Below are 20,006 nucleotides of genomic sequence, written 5' to 3' on the forward strand. Positions count from 1 at the left end.
CAAAGACCGCATAGCTGTCGACATGCTCCTCGCAAGAGAGGAAGGTGTTTGCGGTATGTTTGGAGAACAAACAATACTGCTTCAGATGGCAGCTTGACCAGAGCCATCGATGGTCTGCGGACCCTCAATCAACACTCCTTGTGGGACAGCTCGAATGGACGTTTTTGGTAAATATAAAACCCTAATTACACCAATATTGATATCAATTGCTGTTTTTGCAGCCATTCTGACATTATGTGGATGTTGTTGTATCCCATGCATTCTGGCATTAATCAGTAAATTAATCACCACAGCCATAACCCCGATGGAGAAATCGTATGGAGCTGATGTATACTGTATGATGATAATGATGATTATGATGATAATGATGATTTTGCTTTACCTGATTTGTTACCTGGTACAGATGATTACAATGTTTAAACTACAACATTCATATATGACAAGTTACTCTGAGTGTAAATGTATTTGTTTCATAAAAATGATTCTACAGTTAAAAATCGAAATGAAGTGACTGTAAGATGATATGAGAATTTGTGCAAATACATGATAAACAGGAGGGAAATGTTAGATAAATTGTAGAAGTTATCATTTATTTGCTTAGCTTGCATTAGTATAATGGACAATTTTAGATGTCTCGCCTTCAAAAAGAAGACTCAGCATCATCTGATGGAAGGGCGCCTGGACCAAGGACGTGATCGGATGTGGTCGGGTCGTGACAGGTGTTGGTTCAATATTATGTGTTGTGTCTTATTGTTTAGAATACTATGTCTGGGAAAAACCCTCTTATTATCAAATATTTTGTGTTGTGTCTTATTGCTTAGAACATTATGATTTGTAAATCCCTCCTATTTCAAATAAAAGCAGGAGCGAGGGGGGGGATTGTTTAGAGCGTGTTGAGAGGCTGTGATCTGAACAATCTCCCATACGCCCTCCTCATGAGAAAAAGAAACCAGCGTCTTCATTCCTTTTGTGTCTATTTTTTATAATGTTGGGTAAGATAAATCCAACACACATACATAAGGCGTACCGTATTATTGGGCGCAGGCATGGTAAAACATACGCTAGCTTAAAACATACGGTAGCATGCATGCACGCTAAAACACTGTTTTTAAAAAGGCAGTGGGAGCAAAACTGAGTTCGGTTGTACTTTATTGAAGTATTTTACAATGTACTCATGTTATTTTTTTAATCAATCCTCATCCACAAATCCATCAAAGTCCTCATCTTCTGTATCCGAAATGAACAGCTGGGCAACAAACACGCCGGGTTCCCTCTCGTCATTGTCTGAGTCAATCTCGTTGCCGGGGGGCTGTTCAGCAATGATGCCAGTTTTCGCGAAAGCTCCGACAACAGTCAAAGCAGATACCTGAGCCCAAGCATCCACAATCCATTCACATATGGTGGCGTAACTCGCCTCCCAGTCTTAGTTGCACTTGGTTTTTCACAGCGACTGTGAGATGGGTGCGCATGGAGTCACAGATCGACATAAAAAACATCCAGTCTCTTTATGTACACCTCACTCAGCCACTCTCTCATTTTCTCCTCGTCCATCCAGCCCTTTTGATTGGCCTTAACAATGACTTCGGCTGGAAACTTTTCTTTAGGCAGCGTCTTCCTCTTAAAAATCACCATAAGTGACAGTTTCTGTCTATTACCATGGCAACCAAGCACAACAGTAAAAGCTGACTATATAAGCAGCGTGTCTGCAGGAAATGCTACCACTCAGTCAAGTGGGGCGCTCATCGAAGTCACACAACAACATTTACAGATTTTTGAACTCGGTGCACACGTAAGGCGTGCCGCATTATAAGGCGCCCCGTCCATTTTGGAGAAAATTTAAGACTTTTAAGTGCGCCTTATGGTCGTGAAAATACGGTATTCTTCAGAGCTTCAAAACTTTGGAACGCCCCCTTGTGGACAAATGAGTGATATGTCGTCAGACCTTTTGAAAATTACAGTAGATTCAAAGTATGGCTTACTTTGAATCTACTGTAATTTTTGTTTGGTGCAAAGTCTGTGTCATATGCAACCCACATCAGAATCCTCAATGAATCCCACAATCTGCATATTTTATCTACTTCTTGCTTTTTAAAAGAAAGTTTGTCATGGAGTCCTCAGGAACCTCCAGATCATTTTGTAGTTTGTTGTCAGCTATAAGAGCAGCTATCGGTGTTCCTCTTATCATTGTGCCTTCTATTTATTTCCATCCATCCATCCATGAATTTTCTGAGCCGCTTCTCCTCACTTGGGTCGCCGGCGTGCTGGAGCCTATCCCAGCTATCATCGGGCAGGAGGCGGGGTACACCCTGCAGTGGTTGCCAGCCAATCGCAGGGCACATATAAACAAACAACCATTCGCACTCACATTCACACCTACAGGCAATTTAGAGTTGTCAATTAACCTACCACGCATGTTTTTAGGATGTGGGAGGAAACCGGCATGCCCGGAGAAAACCCACGCAGGCACGGTGAGAAAATGCAAACTCCACACAGGCAGGGCCGGGGATTGAACCCCGGTCCTCAGAACTGTGAGGCAGACGCTATAACCAGTCGTCAACCGTGCCGCCCTATTTATTTCCAACTTGCAATATAAATGGGTGAGCACAGAGAAATTAAGGGTCTAAACTGGGGTGCATAGTAGTAATCTTGTCAACATGGTAGTCCCATTCCACCATTTTCTTTACTTAACTGCAGAGTTTTATATTAAATTCTGGCCCTTTTTCCTTGCCATAAGTATCTTAATATTAATCGGTCTATCATTGTATTTCAATTGGTAGACATTGAGAAAGATACAGCAGTCGTGGAAGTATATTCATCCTAATTGACAATTTATACTTGAGCTCAGGCTCATAAAAGGTATGAAGTTCCATCATTATAAGTCTGACTTTATCATCAAGCTTCGGTGGCCATAATTAAGGTCAAACAGTTTTTTTAAATCTTTAGGGAGTGATACTCCAAAATATCAAATTGACTCCGGCGCCCAGTCCCAGTTAAACATTGTCTTACTATTGGGTGGTAGGTCAGAGCGTATTAAAATGGGGTTCTAGTCAAAATGATGGATTGCCTATGATGTCACCTCCTGGCACGCTGCCAGCACATGTGCCCAATGACGTCATCTCTAGGGACACCTGTGTCCATTGAAGTCACATCCGGTAGCATTTGAAAACAAAGTCACATCAAGATAGCATGTCCCTAGCATTTATGTAACATGACATCATCTTTGGGGGACACCTGTGACCCAAGCCAGCACCTCTAGTAACAAAGGAAAACAATGGGTATCACTAACGGTCATACCGGGAACAAAATAATGTAATTTCTGATCATAACTATGAAACATGTCTATGTCATGTGATACGAGGTCCGACCGCGCCTCCCGTGGTCTTTGCCAAGACAGCTGCAAAGGATTAACGCCTACCCATATTTCCCAGGACATGTCCATGTCTTCCCAAGGTCACAACCCCAACACCTGCAAAGAATTGGGTACTTACGTGTCTTGTGCACGTGACATTGGGTGTCCGAGATGTTAGATCTGAATAAATAAATAAAAATCGTGAGTCTACATTATATTTTATTTTTCAACAAAATATTGAATTTTTGGTACATGTCTCATGTTAAGTTAAAGCAAATATTTAAAAAAGTGAAAAAACGAGGACTTAAAAAAAAATAAAAAAATAAAAAACAGAACTTGCATCAGGTTGTTTGACTTAACTGAATTTCCGACTGCAATCTGCAGGAGTTTCCTTTTAATGTCAGCTGTATTTTTAAAACCAAAACATTTCTATGCAACGCTTACAACGGCATGCTTCACTTACACTGTTACATTCAACAAACAAGATACAAGAAAATTCGTGCACAACTGATGCCTTCACATACAAGTCAGAAACATGAATATTAGACGATAGATGAAACCTAGTAAAAATAATTGGGGTGTCTGTGTACAAATAGCTATCTAGTATCAACTCCTTTTATGAACAGTACAATAATTCCTTAACAGTCATCTCTCACATAACTCCCATGTCCATAATTAATTGAAGAGATTGTCTTCATTAAAAAATAAACATCTTTGAACTGGTTCCAACTCATGTATTTAGTTGTAATTTGCTATATTGCATCACTTTAAAGCAGCTAAATTGTTCGTTATAGTCTAATTTACTCCCTTGTATTAAGTCAAGCAACCTGATGCATGCTTTGATTATTTTTTTAGACAACTTTGTTCACTTTGTTTAATGTTTGGTTCATTTTAACATGAGACATGTACCAAATAGTCTATATTTTGTTTAAAAATAAAAAGTTTGTGTTCAGTGGGGAAAAAAAGTTTAACCTCCCACTGTTTTTGCACGGTGAAAGACTGGTGAGCACATCTGCCTCACAGTTCTGAGGACTGGGGTTCAAATCCCGGCCTCGCCTGTGTGGAGTTTGCATGTTCTCTCCATGCCTGGTTTTTTTTTTCCGGGTACTCCGGTTTCCTCCCGCATCCCAAAAACATGCATGGTAGGTTGATTCAAGACTTAAATTGCCCGTAAGTGTGAATGTGAGTGCAAATAGTTGTTTGTTTTTATGTGCCCTGTGATTGGCTGGCGACCAGTTCTGTACCCCGCCTCTCGCCCAAAGATAGTTGGGATAGGCTGCAGCACGTCTGGGACCCTGGTGAGGATAAGCGGCTCAGAAAATGGATGGATGGATTAACATTTTGTCTCCACCAATGAGTGTTAGTTGGCTTGTGAGCAAATTATACGTAGTAACTAGTAACTACTAGTAACCTGTAGTAACTATTCACTTTTGAAGGTGAGCCTCCTAACCTGATTTTATATTGTGTATGCTCCCATTATTTTCATAGTTGAATGAATTTGATAAGTTCATTCAATGTACAGCTTTTTTATTTCTAACGTATTGAGTTAATTACTCTTATTATATTATTATACTTATTATACTCTTAATTGTATAATAACTGTATATTGTAAATAGTTGTTACTATAGTTTAGTGTTGTCATTTACGTTTTATATATATTCCATGTAAATAATTTACAGGTTGAGGTTTCTGCAATGATTTGTTAATAAAAAGTTTTTTAAATTTTTTACTTTTTTTTAACTTTTTTTTTTTTTTTTTTACACAAAACAGAATTTTTTTACTGGCACAACAGTGCAGCTAAATGATTATAATAGTATATAATAATGCTAATAGGATAGCCTATCTATAATATATAGATAGGCAATCTCCTGGGGGCAAATATATTTGCCAATTGTTCCAATTGCCAACGAAAGGCTTATCACATCTGTCAGTATATCATAACTTCCTTTTTATTGTTTTACCATTCAACCAATTTCCGTTTTTTTTTTTGTTGTTGTTTTTTTTTGCCGTGGCCAAACGCTGCTGATTTGATACCGGCAGGTGTCGCCCGTGAGTTCATTTGCACTTGAAGAGTATTATTATCGCTTCTCTTGGCTGTGCTTTCGCCTAGACGGTGGAATGTGTCGATAGTTTCCATCTTTTGTGAACAGATGGAGCCTCCCGGCTTTGAAGCCACGAACGTTACCGTGAAGCCCGCAGAGAGCGCTTACCCCTTATGCGAGGAATGGAAAGACGGCTCCGAGAGTTCGGTGTTCCACCTCGCCAACATCTTTCTCTTCCTCGGCTTCATGGGTGGCAGCGGCATTTACGGACTCTTCTACGTGTTCACCTTCCTGACTCTGGGCTACTTGTGCGCCACTCTCTGGGCTTGGGCGGACTCATGCAGCGCCACGGACGCGGTCCTGTGGTCTTTTGCGCTTTTGGCTGTATGTTTGGGTCAGGTTGTCCACGCTGCCTACAGAATCAGGAGCGTCTCGTTCGACAGGGATTTCCAGGAGCTTTACAACTGTGTGTTTAAAAAGATCGGAGTATCACTCTCACAATTTGGGAAAATCGTTGCTTGTTGTGAAGGAGATATCCGCACCATAAAGAAGGACCACTGCTTCGCCATAGAAGGGAAGACTACCATCGATAAGCTGTCGCTGCTCATGTCCGGCAGGTAATACATTAACTTTGATGAAAGGAATCTGCATCTTTGAAAAGTGCAAGAAAAACAAATAATAATAATAATAATAATAATGCAAACAAACCATGAACACTCTGGTTTAATTTGATCATGTGGATAAAGTAAGGGTTTTATTTGATTTCATAAAGGAGGTTAAAACCTTATTTACCTCACCTTATTTATTGAATTTATTTATTTGTTATTCAACCTTTATTGATACAGATTATGCAATTGAGAACAGATTCTGATTTGCAATGACGAGCTGGCAGCAGACAGCATCGTAAATCAAAGTAAAATAAAAGCAAATACATCTACATAAACAACAAACTGTACAGTGTGATATAGTTACCGGTACATAATATATTCAATTACATCATAGCACATGGTGAACAAAATGGTTCAAAACAGGTTAGAAACAACCTTAACTGTATGTAAATCAAAATGATGACAGAGCGGAAGCAATTGCAGTATACCTAGTATACCTAAAACCAATCTTGTCATGAAAGCACATGTGTCAAACTCAAGGCCCAGGGGCCAGATCCAGCCCGCCAGTCATTTCTTGTGGCCCGTGTAAGCAAATAATGATGCCAAGCATTTCAAAATAAGAAAAGGGTGACCACGGGCAGGCAGATGCCTTTGGTGTTTGGACCATTTTCAACTGTCTGAAAACCAAGCAGATGGATGAAAACCTGGGACAAAATTCTGGTGAAAAACTGTTGAAAATCAAATCATACAAAAACAAGAGCTTACGAAAACTGAGGTTCCACTGTATATGAGATGATATGATAAGGTGATTATATATTTATATTAGGACTGCAACTATCAATTATGTTAATAATCGATTCATCTGTTGGCGGCACGGTGAACGACTGGTTAGAGTGTCTGCCTCACAGAGGACCGGGGTTCAATCCCCGGCCGCGCCTGTGTGGAGTTTGCATGTTCTCCCCTTGCCTGCGTGGGTTTTCTCCAGGCACTCCGGTTTCCTCCCACATCCCAAAAACATGCATGGTAGGTTAATTGACATCTCTAAATTGCCCGTAGGTGTGAATGTGAATGCGGATGGTTGTTTGTTTGTGTCCTGTGATTGGCTGGCAACCAATTCAGGGTGTACCCCGCCTCCTGCCCGATGATAGCTGGGATAGGCTCCAGCACGCCCGCGACCCTAGTGAGGAGAAGCAGCTCAGAAAATGGATGGATGGATGGATTCATCTGTTGATTTATTTTTTTTGATTAATCTAATCGGATAATAACGTTTTTTGTTTTTATTTCTATCCCTTTACTCAAAAACAGGACATTATTTCTAATTGGCAGTGCAGGAAAGTGCACAAAATGGTTGCAGTGTAAACATCCCATTGCTCTTAAAGTAATATTATTATTTCAAAAAATCAAAAACTAAATGTTGAGGTCAAATAGCTTTATAATGGGTCATGGAGCAACCACACAAAAATGTACAGATGTATGCGATACAATATCTGCTTAAAAATATTGCTTTTGTCTGTCACTGTTTCCTCAGTCTCAACTACCACATCAAGAATTTTCTGCATGCCTGTAACCTCACCACTGTCTCTCTGTGAATCAAGTAACACAACAATCACATTCTCACTCTTGACCTCTTATGCATTCGATTCAAATCTAAGAAGTAAAAAACACAATTTCAAAATGTACATTTTATCTTATCATACCACTAATTTTCTGAATTCAAGGAGCCGGAGTCAAGTCCAGATAACTTTCCATTTACCAAATGTTTAAGAAAGTCTTTGAATTGTATACACTACAATAACATTAAGTACAAAATATATAAATAAATAAAAATTCCAATCATACTTACTTATATTATACTTTACCTTTTAAAACATACACATATTTTGTTAATATACTCACAATAAAGTGAATAAACAGGTGAGTGCTGCTACCTTGGCTTTCTACAAATGTCCACTGGGTAGCAGGTGTCCATCCATCCATTTTCCTCACTCGGGTCGCGGGCGTGCTGGAGCCTATCCCAGCTGACTCTGGGCAAGAGGCGGGGTACACCCTGAACTGGTCACCAGCCAATCGCAGGGCACATATAAACAAACAACCATTGGAACTCACATTTACAACTACGGACAATTTAAGAGTCTTCAATTAATGTATCATGCATGTTTTTGGGATGTGGGAGGAAACCGGAGTACCTGGAGAAAACCCACATAGGCATGGGGAGAACATGCAAACCGGGGGCAGGTGTGACTTTGGGGGAAAAAAAAAATCCTGTAATATATAAAACAAAACTTACAAAATTTAGACCGAGAGCAAGTTCGTTTGGCTGGCATGAGCACAAATATGTATTTTAGATGAAAAAATATGAGCACTTACATTGACTTGGAATATAAGCAGCATTGTCCCTCCAGTCTTCCTCTGCGTGCATTGAAAGTGTCAGGACTTGATTGTGATTGTTTAATCAGAATACAATCATTAACCAGCATTACTGACACCATCCAAATTCAGGGTATTCATTGGTTTAGAGTAGGGATGTCCCAATCCAACTTTCTCTCTTCCGATCGAATACCGATATTTCAGCCTTGAATTTTGCCCGATACCGGTCCGATTCGATATCAGCAATAATCACACATACTTTAGTTATTTTGTGGAATGAAATGGAATGTTAGAAAAGCTTAAGTGATATTACACAAACAGAGAACAATAATGGTGGGATGATAAAAAAGCCGGGCAGCAGTATGGCGCCGTCTGGAAATGTGTTAACAAAGCCAAGTCTCCGTGAATCAGAGGGTGGCAGAACGTGCAAAGTCTTTACTGGTCTTTGTGAGGAGATTAAGCTTGTCCATTTTGTTGAGTAGCGAGCGTAGATTTGCTCGGTGAATCGATGGCGTTTGAAATCCTCGCTGTCTGAGCTGTACCTGCACTTCGGCACGCTTTCCTCTGTGGTGCCATCTTTGCCTTCTCCATCCACAGAGTGCAGTTGTTCCGCTGGTGAATAAATGAGAAAAAACCTGGTGATTGATTGATTTGTGAAAAGTTGGCAAAAAAAGGTACTCCCTAGTGCTTAGCAAGTCTTCCCTTGTGTAAGTAAGTCGCATAATGTCTCCAAAGATGAACAAACATGACAAAAACAGGAACAATACGAGAGAGCGCGTTACCGCGGCGTCCACCCGTGTAGGCGCCATCTTGGGCCAATCATGCAATATTTTTCTCTTGAGTGTATGTAGTGCAACTCCATAATGAGTTAAACTTTTTTAATTGAACTGGCTGACTAAATTAAGCTTTTGACATTATTCTGATTCATTGATATGTACCTCTACTTTGTGAAGCATAAAGGAAGTACAACTCATGACTAAACTTACCTCAACACGCTCTCTCATGTTCTAGCTTTATATCTTCCAAGTGATTTTTCCCTAATATCTCACCTTCTCATGTTGTTTTAATTCTGCTTTTTCTTTGCCCTTATCAGGATTGTGTGCCTGATTATACCACTATTATTGGTATAAAGTCAATTTAGGTCTTCAGTTGAGTTCCATAATGTGTAAAGTGGATTGAAAATGTAATTACCAGTTGGCAGTTATAAATTGCGTAATTAAAAATAAAGAAACTTGACTTGTCCACAGAGATAAGTGACCTCAACCTTACTGACACACGGAAAGTCGAAAAGCCCGACATGCAGTACACCTTTTAAGAAGAATGTGGCAGTCACTGATGTGAGTTTCTTAAAAAGAACTCCAATTGTAATGACATTTGTTTTATATGATTTCTTTTGATGTAAAATAATAAGATACAACTTTCGAAAATCATTTCCAGGTTTATATATTTTCACGAAACATTCAACATTGGTCGCCATTGTTGTTTGTGTCGCTGGGTAGTGATGTCAAAAGGGAAATGCCTAGTTTCGCCGATGTTTTTAGTATGAGCTACAGTAGCAGCTGCGGCAGCGATGAACGGCGTTCAACCTTTTCAGTTCGAGCCAGCGTTTGATCAAAGATATGAGGAGAGAAGGGAATTACCCAGCAATGAAAATAAAAATGAGAATAAAGATGACTGGTGTGAAGAAGGTCGAGTTGGTCGTTTTTGGGTGGTGTCTTGGCTGCTGCTTGGCAAAGCCGACAGAGAAAGAGCGCATGCTGTAGTATAAAGAACTCCTTTCATTTTTGCCGCTGCTGTGTTCACTGAAATCATTATGTATAAAAAAAACACGTCCTTTGAGTTAACGTCCCTATCTCCAACAAAGACGATGTCACGTTTAACCGACGAGTTGTGGTCCGTGATTGACAACTGTACACCAGCTTGCCATTCATTGTGCAGCTACATTGTAAATCGGACGTTTACAGCTCTGAGTGGATACTGTTTTATCACATTTATTAAACCATAAAAAAAGATAGATTAATAGTTCAGGGAGAAGCGGGTTTCGACAAAGGACTTTGGCAAGAATAAAAGCAAGCGCGTTAGTCTCGCTTGACACCATTCATTTGAACGTGCGCTGGGTACACAAGCTTTGCTTTTTCATCTACAGTCACATTATAGATTATGAATATAGTTAAGTATTTATTGTAAAACACAAATGCAGCCCTATGAGGGTCACAAGCCAGTGCAAACTCTAGGCCGGTCCCAAGCCCGGATAAATGCAGAGGGTTGCGCCAGGAAGGGCATCCGGCTTAAAACTTTGCCAAACAAAGTTCATTGGAGCGTTCATCCAAAGAATTCCATACCGGATCGGTCGTGGCCCGGGTTAACAACGTCCGCCACCGGCGCCGTCAACCTGCAGGGCACCGTTGGAAATTTAGCTACTGTGGGTAGAAGTCGAAGAAGAAGAAGAGGTGGAAAGCGGGTTCTTTGGCAGAAAGAGAAGAGGAAAGCACAGAGCCTAGAACTGAATGTGGGGACGTTGACTGTTGGGACTATGACAGGAAAATCTCTGGAGTTGGTTGACATGATGATTAGGAGAAAGGTTGATATATTGTGTGTCCAGGAGACCAGGTGGTAAGGCAGTAAGGCTAGAAGTTTAGGGGCAGGGTTTAAATTATTTTACCATGGTGTAGATGGGAAGAGAAATGCAGTAGGGGTTATTTAAAAGCAAGAGTCCAGATGTCTTGGAGGTGAAAAGAGTATCAGATCGAGTGATGAAACTTGAAATTGAGGGTGTTATGTATAATGTGATTAGTGACTATGCCCTACAGGTAGGATGTGACCTAAAGGTGAAAGAGAAATTCTGGAAGGAGCTAGACGAAGTAGTTCTGAGCATCCCAGACAGAGAGTCGTGAGAGTCGTGATTGGTGCAGATAGTAATGGACATGTTAGTGAAGGAAATAGGGGTGATGAAGAAGTGATGGGTAAGTACGGCATCCAGGAAAGGAACTTGGAGGGACAAATGATGGTAGACTTTGCAAAAAAGATGCAAATGGCTGTAGTGAACACTTTTTTCCAGAAGAGGCAGGAACATAGGGTGACCTACAAGAACGGAGGTAGAAGTACGCAGGTGGATTACATCTTCTGCAGACGATGTAATCTGAAGGAGGTTACCGCCTGTAAGGTTGTGGTATGGGAGAGTGTGGCGAGACAGCATAGGATGGTGGTATGTAAAATCACTCTGGTGGTGGGGAGGAAGATTAGGAAGACAAAGGCAGAGCAGAGAACCATGTGGTGGAAGCTGAGACTGGACGAGTGTTGTGCAGGTTTTCGGGAAGAGGTGAGACAGGCTCTCGGTGGACGGCACAAGCTTCCAGAAGACTGGACCACTGCAGCCAAGGTGATCAGAGAGGCAGGCAGGAGAGTACTTGGTGTATCTTCTGGCAGGAAAGGAGAGAAGGAGACTTGGTGGTGGAACCTCACAGTACAGGAAATCATACAAGGAAAAAGGTTAGCTAAGAAGAAGTGGGACACTGAGAGGACCGAGGAGAGGCGAAAGGAATCCATTAAGATGCGACACAGGGCAAAGGTAGAGGTGGCAAAGGCCAAACAACAGGCATATGATGACATGTATGGCAGGTTGGACATTAAAGAAGGAGAAAATGATCTATAGAGATGGAAATATGTTGACTGGTGCCAGCAGTGTGCTAGCTAGATGGAAAGAATACTTCGAGAAGTTGATGAATGAGGTAAATGAGAGAGAAGGGAGAGTAGAGGAGGCAAGTGTGGTGGACCAGGAAGTGGCAATGATTAGTATGTGGGAAGTTAGAAAGGCTTTAAAGAGGATGAAAAATGGAAAGGCAGTCGGTCCTGATGACATTCCTGTGGAGGTATGGAAGCATCTAGGTGGCTGTGGAGTTTTTGACCAGCTTGTTCAATAGAATTCTAGCACGTGAGAAGATGCCTGAGGAATGGAGGAAAAGTGTGCTGATGCCCATTTTTAAGAACAAGGGTGATGTGCAGAGAAGTGGGAACTATAGAGGAATAAAGTTGATGAGCCACACAAAGAAGTTATGGGAAAGAGTAGTGGAGGCTAGACTCAGGACAGAAGTGAGTATTTGTGAGCAACAGTATGGTTTCGTGCCTAGAAAAAGTACCACAGATGCATTATTTGGATTGAGGATGTTGATGGAAAAGTACAGAGAAGGTCAGAAGGAGCTACATTGTGTCTTTGTAGATCTAGAGAAAGCCTATGACACAGTACCCAGAGGGGAACTGTGGTACTGCATGCGTAAGTCTGGAGTGGCAGAGAAGTATGTTAGAATAATACAGGACATGTACGAGGGCCGCAGAAAAGCGGTGAGGTGTGCTGTAGGTGTGACAGACGAATATAAGGTGGAGGTGGGACTGCATCAGGGATCATCCCTGAGCCCCTTCCTGTTTGCAGTGGTGATGGATAGGCTGACAGATGAGGTTAGACTGGAATCCCAGTGGACCATGATGTTTGCAGATAACATTGTGATCTGCAGTGAAAGCAGGGAGCAGGTGGAGGAACAGTTAAAAAGATGGAGGCATGCACTGGAAAGCAGAGGAATGAAGATTAGCCGAAGTAAAACAGATGTGCATGAATGAGAGGGGTGGTGGGGGAAGAGTGAGGCTACAGGGAGAAGAAATAGCAAGGGTGGAGGACTCTAAATACTTGGGGTCAACCGTCCTTAGCAATGGTGAGTGTGTCAGGAAGTGAAGAAACGGGTCCAAGCAGGTTGGAACAGGTGGAGGAAGGTATCAGCTGTGTTATGTGACAGAAGAGTCTCTGCTAGGATGAAGGGCAAAGTTTATAAAACAGTGGTGAGGCCAGCCATGATGTATGGATTAGAGACAGTGGCACTGAAGAGACAACAGGAAGCAGAGCTGGAGGTGGGGGAAATGAAAATGTTGGCTCTCGGAGTGACCAGGTTGCATAAAATTAGAAATGAGCTCATCAGAGGGACAGCCAAGGTTCGATGTTTTGGAGACAGTTAGAGAGAGCAGAGTTCGATGGTTTGGACATGTCCAGAGAAGAAATAGTGAGTATACTGGTAGAAGGATGATGAGGATGGAGCTGCCAGGCAAGAGAGCTAGAGGAAGACAAAAGAGAAGGTTGATGGATGTCATGAGGGAAGACATGAGGGCAGTTGGTGTTCGAGAGGAGAATGCAGGAAATAGGCTTACATGGAAAAGGACCCTAAAGGGACCAGCCGAAAGGAAAAGAAGATTTATTGTAAAACACAATATCTGACGCTTTGAAAGTGAGTATGAATGGTTTGTCTACAGTATATGTGCCCTGCGATCACCTGGGGCCTCATGGACAAAGACTTGTGTGGATTTCCTACTAAAACATGGCGTATGCTCATATCCAGAAAAGGTTGTACGCACAAAAATACTCAGATGTATGAAACTCTGCGTACTCATGAATACAAGCACATCCCTTGGTAGATTCCAATCAACGTGGAAATGAGCCAACATGTCGGAATAGCCGACTCCTCCCTGTCCACGCCCACATTTGAATATGCAAATCACATTTAAATGAACCCTGCACCTACGATCCCAATCGCCTCACAATCGGAGGAAATAGAAAATGAGCATGGCAGGGAGGAAAAGGAAATTTACTGACTGTGAAGTGGAGACGCTGCTAAATTAAGTGGAGGCACGGAAAATAATCCTGTTCGGCACGCTGTCGTCTGGCGTGTGAAACAAGAGAAAAAGGAGCGAATGGGACAGCATATGTGCGACTGTCAATGCTGTGGGGTCGGAACAGCGCACATACGCTGAAATAAAAAAAGAAATGGTCTCATATAAAGGTGGATGTGAAGCGGAAGACAGCTGCCCACCGCTAAAGTGTGGCCAAAACTGGCGGAGGAAGCGGGTCAGAGGGCCGCACCCCGTTTGAGGAAAGAATCGCTGCAATCATGGGTGACACTGCTATCTCAGGGGTGGTGGGAGCACATGTGGCTGACTGATTACCCCCAAGGTAGATACCATTTATTTTCATAATTCACAACAAATGTGTTCATACAGTAACCTACACTCATCCCAATGAGATAAAGGTTCATGCGTAAATGTATGGTATTTGGTTTGTTATAAATCTTTTGAATTCAAATAGAAGCATGCCATCATATCAAAGAAGATATCAAAGATTGCGACATGTTTAATTACTCAATTTATTATTTTCATACATAGGAGAGGACAAGCATTCGCTGCGTGCCACATGTTCGGGGGATTCCTCTCCCGTCCCTGTCGTCTCTGGTGTCACAGGCACAGAGGATACGTCCAGAGTCACTGGCATATCCAGCCCAATTACGTCCCAGGAATCGGCTGCTGCTGCCCGCCCGACCGGCCGTGTCCTCACCCGTGCTGTGCTGGAGTCACAAGAAGAGATTGTGAGGGCAATAGGCGGCATAAGTGATCGCCTTGGTCAGTTAATAGGTGTCATCTCAAACATAAGCCATTCATTAAATACAATGGTTAACAAGTGAATTGTGAGTCCTTGCCTCTTTTACATTGTTGACATCAAATGCTGCCGGGCCTGAATGGCCTCTTTGGTTGGATTTGTCATGAAAGGTCCATCTTCTGGCTCGTCTGGTGGGGGGATATGCTGCTCTGGCGTGTCGGTGTGCCACATTGTGGAGGACGCCGCACGCCATTATAAAGCGGCACACGTTCCCGGGATTGTACAGCAGCATACCCCCAGTCCTGTCCATGCAGCCCCTTCAGCATGCCGATTGTCCTCTCAACAACTGACCGAGTGCGGGAATGGAGGTCATTGTACCTCCGCTCTTGCTCAGTCTGAGGGTTGGTGAGAGGGGTCATCAGCCAGCTCTTAAGTGGGTAGCCACTGTCGCCTGGGTTCAATTAAAGGAAGTGAGTTAACTACATTTACAGTTTCCATTTATATTACATACTACTTAGATGCATCACACACTATTGTTGCCATACAATCCAGCGGTGCACCGGGGTAAAGGTTTGGCTGATTCGAACATTTCATACTTTACGCACAGGGGTTATTAACTTAACACAGAGACAATCAGGGGCTTGTTAGATCTGAAGCTGTAGTTTAACCAGCTAAAAACAGATAATCACTAACCTCCACCACTGACAAGTAATGATGATGTTAATACAGGATAGGCTTTTGGGGCGCATGTGCTCAATGCGTATCAGGGATCATCCATCCATTTTCTGAGCCGCTTATCCTCAAAAGGGTCGTGGGAGTGCTGGAGCCAATCCCAGCTATCATCGGGCAGGAGGCGGGGTACACCCTGAACTGGTTGCCAGCCAATCGCAGGGCACATATAAACAAACAACCATTCGCACTCACATTCACACCTACGGGCAATTCAGAATCTTCAATTAACCTCCCATGCATGTTTTTGGGATGTGGGAGGAAACAGGAGTGCCCTGAGAAAACCCACGCAGGCACGGGGGGCCAGGGATTGAACCCCGGTCCTCAGAACTGTGATGCAGACGCTCTAACCAGTCGTCCACCGTGCCGCCTATCACAAATAAGTGTACTCACCAAGAAGCCACCCATCGCACACAGTGCCAGCTTGTAGCCTGTTCCCAACCACGCTGTTACTCAATGTATGAGTCATGCGTTGAACCAGGCCACCTCGCCACAATGTTACTTATTTGCATTTGCGCATCACATATGATCTGTACATTGATTGATTGAAATTGCTTCCTGTTGACATATACATATTCATCATGTGGTGGCGCTTTTATAGCAATGTGTATGCAGCCGATAGCTCCGATTACATTAGGAAAACCGGCTTTCGCTGCAAATTGCGCTTTAGTCTGGGCCTGTTCAACTGCATTGTAAGGGAATTGGATATACCTGGCGGACAAGTGGATAATTCCGTCCCACACGGCTGGCACGGCTCGGCTCAGTGTCGACTGGCACAGTCCTGATCAATCTGCCAGCTCCTTCTGGAATGCCCCAGTTGCTAGGTACCCCAGCGTGGTAAGCACCTGTGTCGGCACAGGCAGCGCATTGCTTCTTGCGGTGTCACGCTCCAAAGCCCGCCGCAGGTCTGCACACAGTTCCAGGAGGACTGCCCTCGGGAACCTAAATCGGCTGATGAGCCAGTTGTCATCATTAGATAATAAATCCTCTCTGTTTTTGAACTGACGTTCTCTCCTTATTGCACCGTTTGCAACGTCGAGTAGAGCTAAAGCAGCCATTGTTGTTATTGGTATTTTCTGCATCACTTTGCACATGCTTTTATATCCACGCGTGTAATTGCAGGCATGCTGGTGTGTTAATTGCTCATCAATGCTGTTAATGTGTGTCTGTTGTGCAGTTATTTATTATAACAGTTCCCCATCATCACCTCCGAGTGTCGCCAAAGCACCAAAAGCTGTAGAAAAGTGCGTACGCCAGCCATGCAGTTGGCGTGAAGCACTGCACATTTCCACGGTCATTTCACACTTGATACATCTGACCTTTGCCATGGAAAAGGACGTTTTTTGTGCATACGCACCTTTTGTACATGAGGCCCCTGGTGACCAGTCCAGGGCTTACTTCGCCTCTCGCCAAAGTCAGCTAGTTTAGACGCCAGCTCACCTGCAACCCTAATGAGGACGCATATTAGTAAATGGATAGATAAAAGAAAAAGATTATATTGTGATCATTTCATATAATTTAAGAAATCTTCTTACAGTACACCACAATTGGTTGAAGAACCAATCAAAGAACAAATTCAACAAACTCTTACACCTCTTTTACTGCTGTGCTATTAATAAATGTTATTGTAAGTTTATGCTTCTAATTTAAAATGTTTTGCACGTGATTTAAGCATGCATACGATTTACGATTTGCGATTAACTGGTGATCAGTCAAGGCTAGGTGTCAGTCTCACACTACCGCTGAGATTGACTTCTGCTTCCCTGTGATGTTGAAAGCATACATATCAAAAGGGCACCAAAAAGGACTGTAATTACATTCTGTTTGAAATCTTGCAAAAATGTCAAAAAATATGGATTTATCCGAGCTCATTGTTTTGTCCTACAGAATCCGAGTGACTGTTAACGGCGAGTTTCTGCACTACATCTACCCATTCCAGTTTCTGGATTCACCAGAATGGGATTCTCTCAGACCATCAGAGGAGGGTGTATTCCAGGTCACTTCCCATTAATGTCATCACTGCCACCTTGTATTCGTGGTCAGAAAATTGACTGGTGCCACACAACACAATCACTTTCTGTGTTTTTCTCTCTTTAGGTCACCCTATCAGCTGAAACCCCTTGTACATATGTGTCATGGAGGAGGAAGAAACTCTATCTTCTTTTTGCTAAGCACCGCTATATAGCCAGGATCTTTGCCCTGGTTGTGCGGAATGACATTGCAGAGAAACTGTACTCCCTTAACGACACGGCATTCAACTGCTCCGGGTTTCGCTATGATATCCGCTTACCGAGTTACTGTCACATGCCTGGTACTGAATTAGAAAAGTCAAATGTCCCGATGAAAGTACCAGTGCAGAGTGAGATGTCTGTCTGACTACAAAAACACTACTGGAGGCCTGACACTTTCCTCACTGAGAATAGGAAGAAGTAATTTGCGTCTTTGACCGAGTTGTTTTTTCATCCATCACAACAATATTTACATCAAAGTAAATAATTATAAATGTACAGTAGAATAGGCAACATGTTTTACATGATGGTATCATAATTGTATTACTGACTTTAATGCCGATGCTAACAGCCGAGGAGTTCCAGGGTCGTTCATTTTTACAAGCGAGGCTACGTACTATCACAATTATTTTAGAACGGTTTTAATGCAATATTTGTTTTTGGTGTAGAAAGTCTCAAAATGACAACAGTTATGCATTTAACTATTTATTATCCAAAATAACTCCTTAAGTTTATTTTATTATTTTGTGAAATACTTATAGACAGATCAAATTATTATTGTACAGTATAATTACCTTTACAGAGGAGGTGATGTTTCACTTTGTGTGCTTTTGCAACATAACCCAAAAAAAACATTTTCACTGATTTGCACTGTTTGTTTGATCTATTTTCAATGTGATAAAGTAATTATTATTTAGAATATGTGCCATGTGGTGTTTTAAACATGTAATTTAAAAGAAAAGCTTGGAAAGTAATCTCAGAAGTGCTTAGTGCTTGAATTTGATTTGGAAAAATATGTGTGAATCCCATGTCGTATACAGTAGGCCGCTTACTATATGGTGATGATCGCCAACATTCAAGTGTACAGTATGTCAAGAATTGGCCACTATTAATATAAAATGTATTACCCTACTGTCCTTCAATTGACTGGTGACAATCTGAACCTCGCCTTTTGCACAAAGTCACCTGAGATAGGCCCCATCTCACCCGCAACCCGAATGAGGGCACGCAATACATAGGCCTGTTACGAGATTACTATATCGACCTATCGTTCAATAAATAAAAATGGACAGGAGAGCTTTTCCGGATATAATAAATTGTCATTGTTGTGGTGAGCTGACACATGGCTCATGCAGTGAGCCGACAGAGAGTTGGATAGCTGTGTCATTAGCTGCTAGTGCGCTCGTGGAACGCCGGCATACTGGTGTTGGCTCCGTCTAATACTTCATAGCTTTGCGCCATATACAGTGTGTAGATTCACACAACAGAGACATTGTTATGTTCGCGAGTGTTTTGTTGCGTATTAAAAACAGCTCGCTCCAACGCGGTGACATCGTTGAAAAAGTAATTTTTTTTTTAAAAGTACAACAGATGGCTGAACAACAACCATCATAAATTTCTTTATGGTTATGTTTTGTTTACTGTTAATGCTTTTCTCAAATGCTTGACAGTTTAATTTGAATCCCATTAAAATAAATGTCTTTTGCCTGGTCCTTCATGTTTTCTTTTAAGAATTTTATCCATTTTACAAATTCTGCCTGGTTAATCAAACATATGAGCACAACTGTGCGTTTTCTCATTTACTAAATAAAAGTAGGGCTGTGAATTTAAAAATAAGAGCCAGTAAATAAAACGAAAGTATTATGTGTTCAAATAAAGTGCTTAACTTCGGAATAATTATTTAAAAACATCCATCCATCCATCCATTATCTGAGCCGCTTCTCCTCACTAGGGTCGCGGGCGTGCTGGAGCCTATCCCAGCTGTCATCGGGCAGAAGGCGGGGTACACCCTGAACTGGTTGCCAGCCAATCGCAGGGCACATTGAAACAAACAACCATTCGCACTCCCAGTCATGCCTACGGGCAATTTAGAGTCTCCAATTAATGCATGTTTTTGGGATGTGGGAGGAAACCGGAGTGCCCGGAGAAAACCCACGCAGGCACGGGGAGAACATGCAAACTCCACACAGGCGGGGACGGGGATTGAACCCTGCACCTCAGAACTGTGAGGCTGACGCTCTAACCAGTCGGCCACCGTGCCGCCTATTTAAAAACAAATACAGAAAATATTTAATATTTTGATATGGGTAGAAGCAAAATCATGCATTGTAAAAAGGGATTATACATTGGTAGAAGGGTTTTCCAGAATTTTGAGGTCAACTTTGGGGTGCGCATTATATACACTTTTCCAACATGGCGCCTACCAGTGTGGTCGCCTTGGTTACGCGCTCTCGAGTATTGTTTTTCTTTTTGTGTTTTTTGTTCGTCTTTGGA

At 42.2% G+C, this 20,006-nt stretch overlaps 1 protein-coding gene and 1 long non-coding RNA gene across 3 annotated transcripts; one reads left to right on the forward strand and one right to left on the reverse strand.

Moving 5' to 3' along the window:
- Positions 1-5,437: 5,437 nt before the first annotated feature.
- On the forward strand, positions 5,438-18,432 carry popdc3 (popeye domain containing 3). Of its 2 annotated transcripts, XM_061758976.1 has the most exons (3): positions 5,438-6,008; positions 17,392-17,500; positions 17,602-18,432. In XM_061758976.1, exons 1-3 carry the CDS (start codon positions 5,500-5,502, stop codon positions 17,878-17,880), a joined length of 897 nt encoding a protein of 298 aa, XP_061614960.1. In that variant the 5' UTR covers positions 5,438-5,499; the 3' UTR covers positions 17,881-18,432. The 2 variants fall into 2 exon arrangements, with proteins under 2 accessions (XP_061614960.1, XP_061614961.1); XM_061758977.1 differs by lacking the exons at positions 17,392-17,500; positions 17,602-18,432 and adding an exon at positions 14,565-14,853.
- LOC133470512 (uncharacterized) lies at positions 14,882-17,376 on the reverse strand. Its single transcript, XR_009786003.1, has 3 exons — positions 16,862-17,376; positions 16,216-16,455; positions 14,882-15,226 (listed from the first exon to the last, which is right to left on the reverse strand). It is a non-coding gene; the product is annotated as an uncharacterized LOC133470512 (long non-coding RNA).
- Positions 18,433-20,006: the final 1,574 nt, after the last annotated feature.

The sequence above is a fragment of the Phyllopteryx taeniolatus genome, chromosome 20 (assembly GCF_024500385.1).
Source record: "Phyllopteryx taeniolatus isolate TA_2022b chromosome 20, UOR_Ptae_1.2, whole genome shotgun sequence".
NCBI lineage: Eukaryota > Metazoa > Chordata > Actinopteri > Syngnathiformes > Syngnathidae > Phyllopteryx > Phyllopteryx taeniolatus.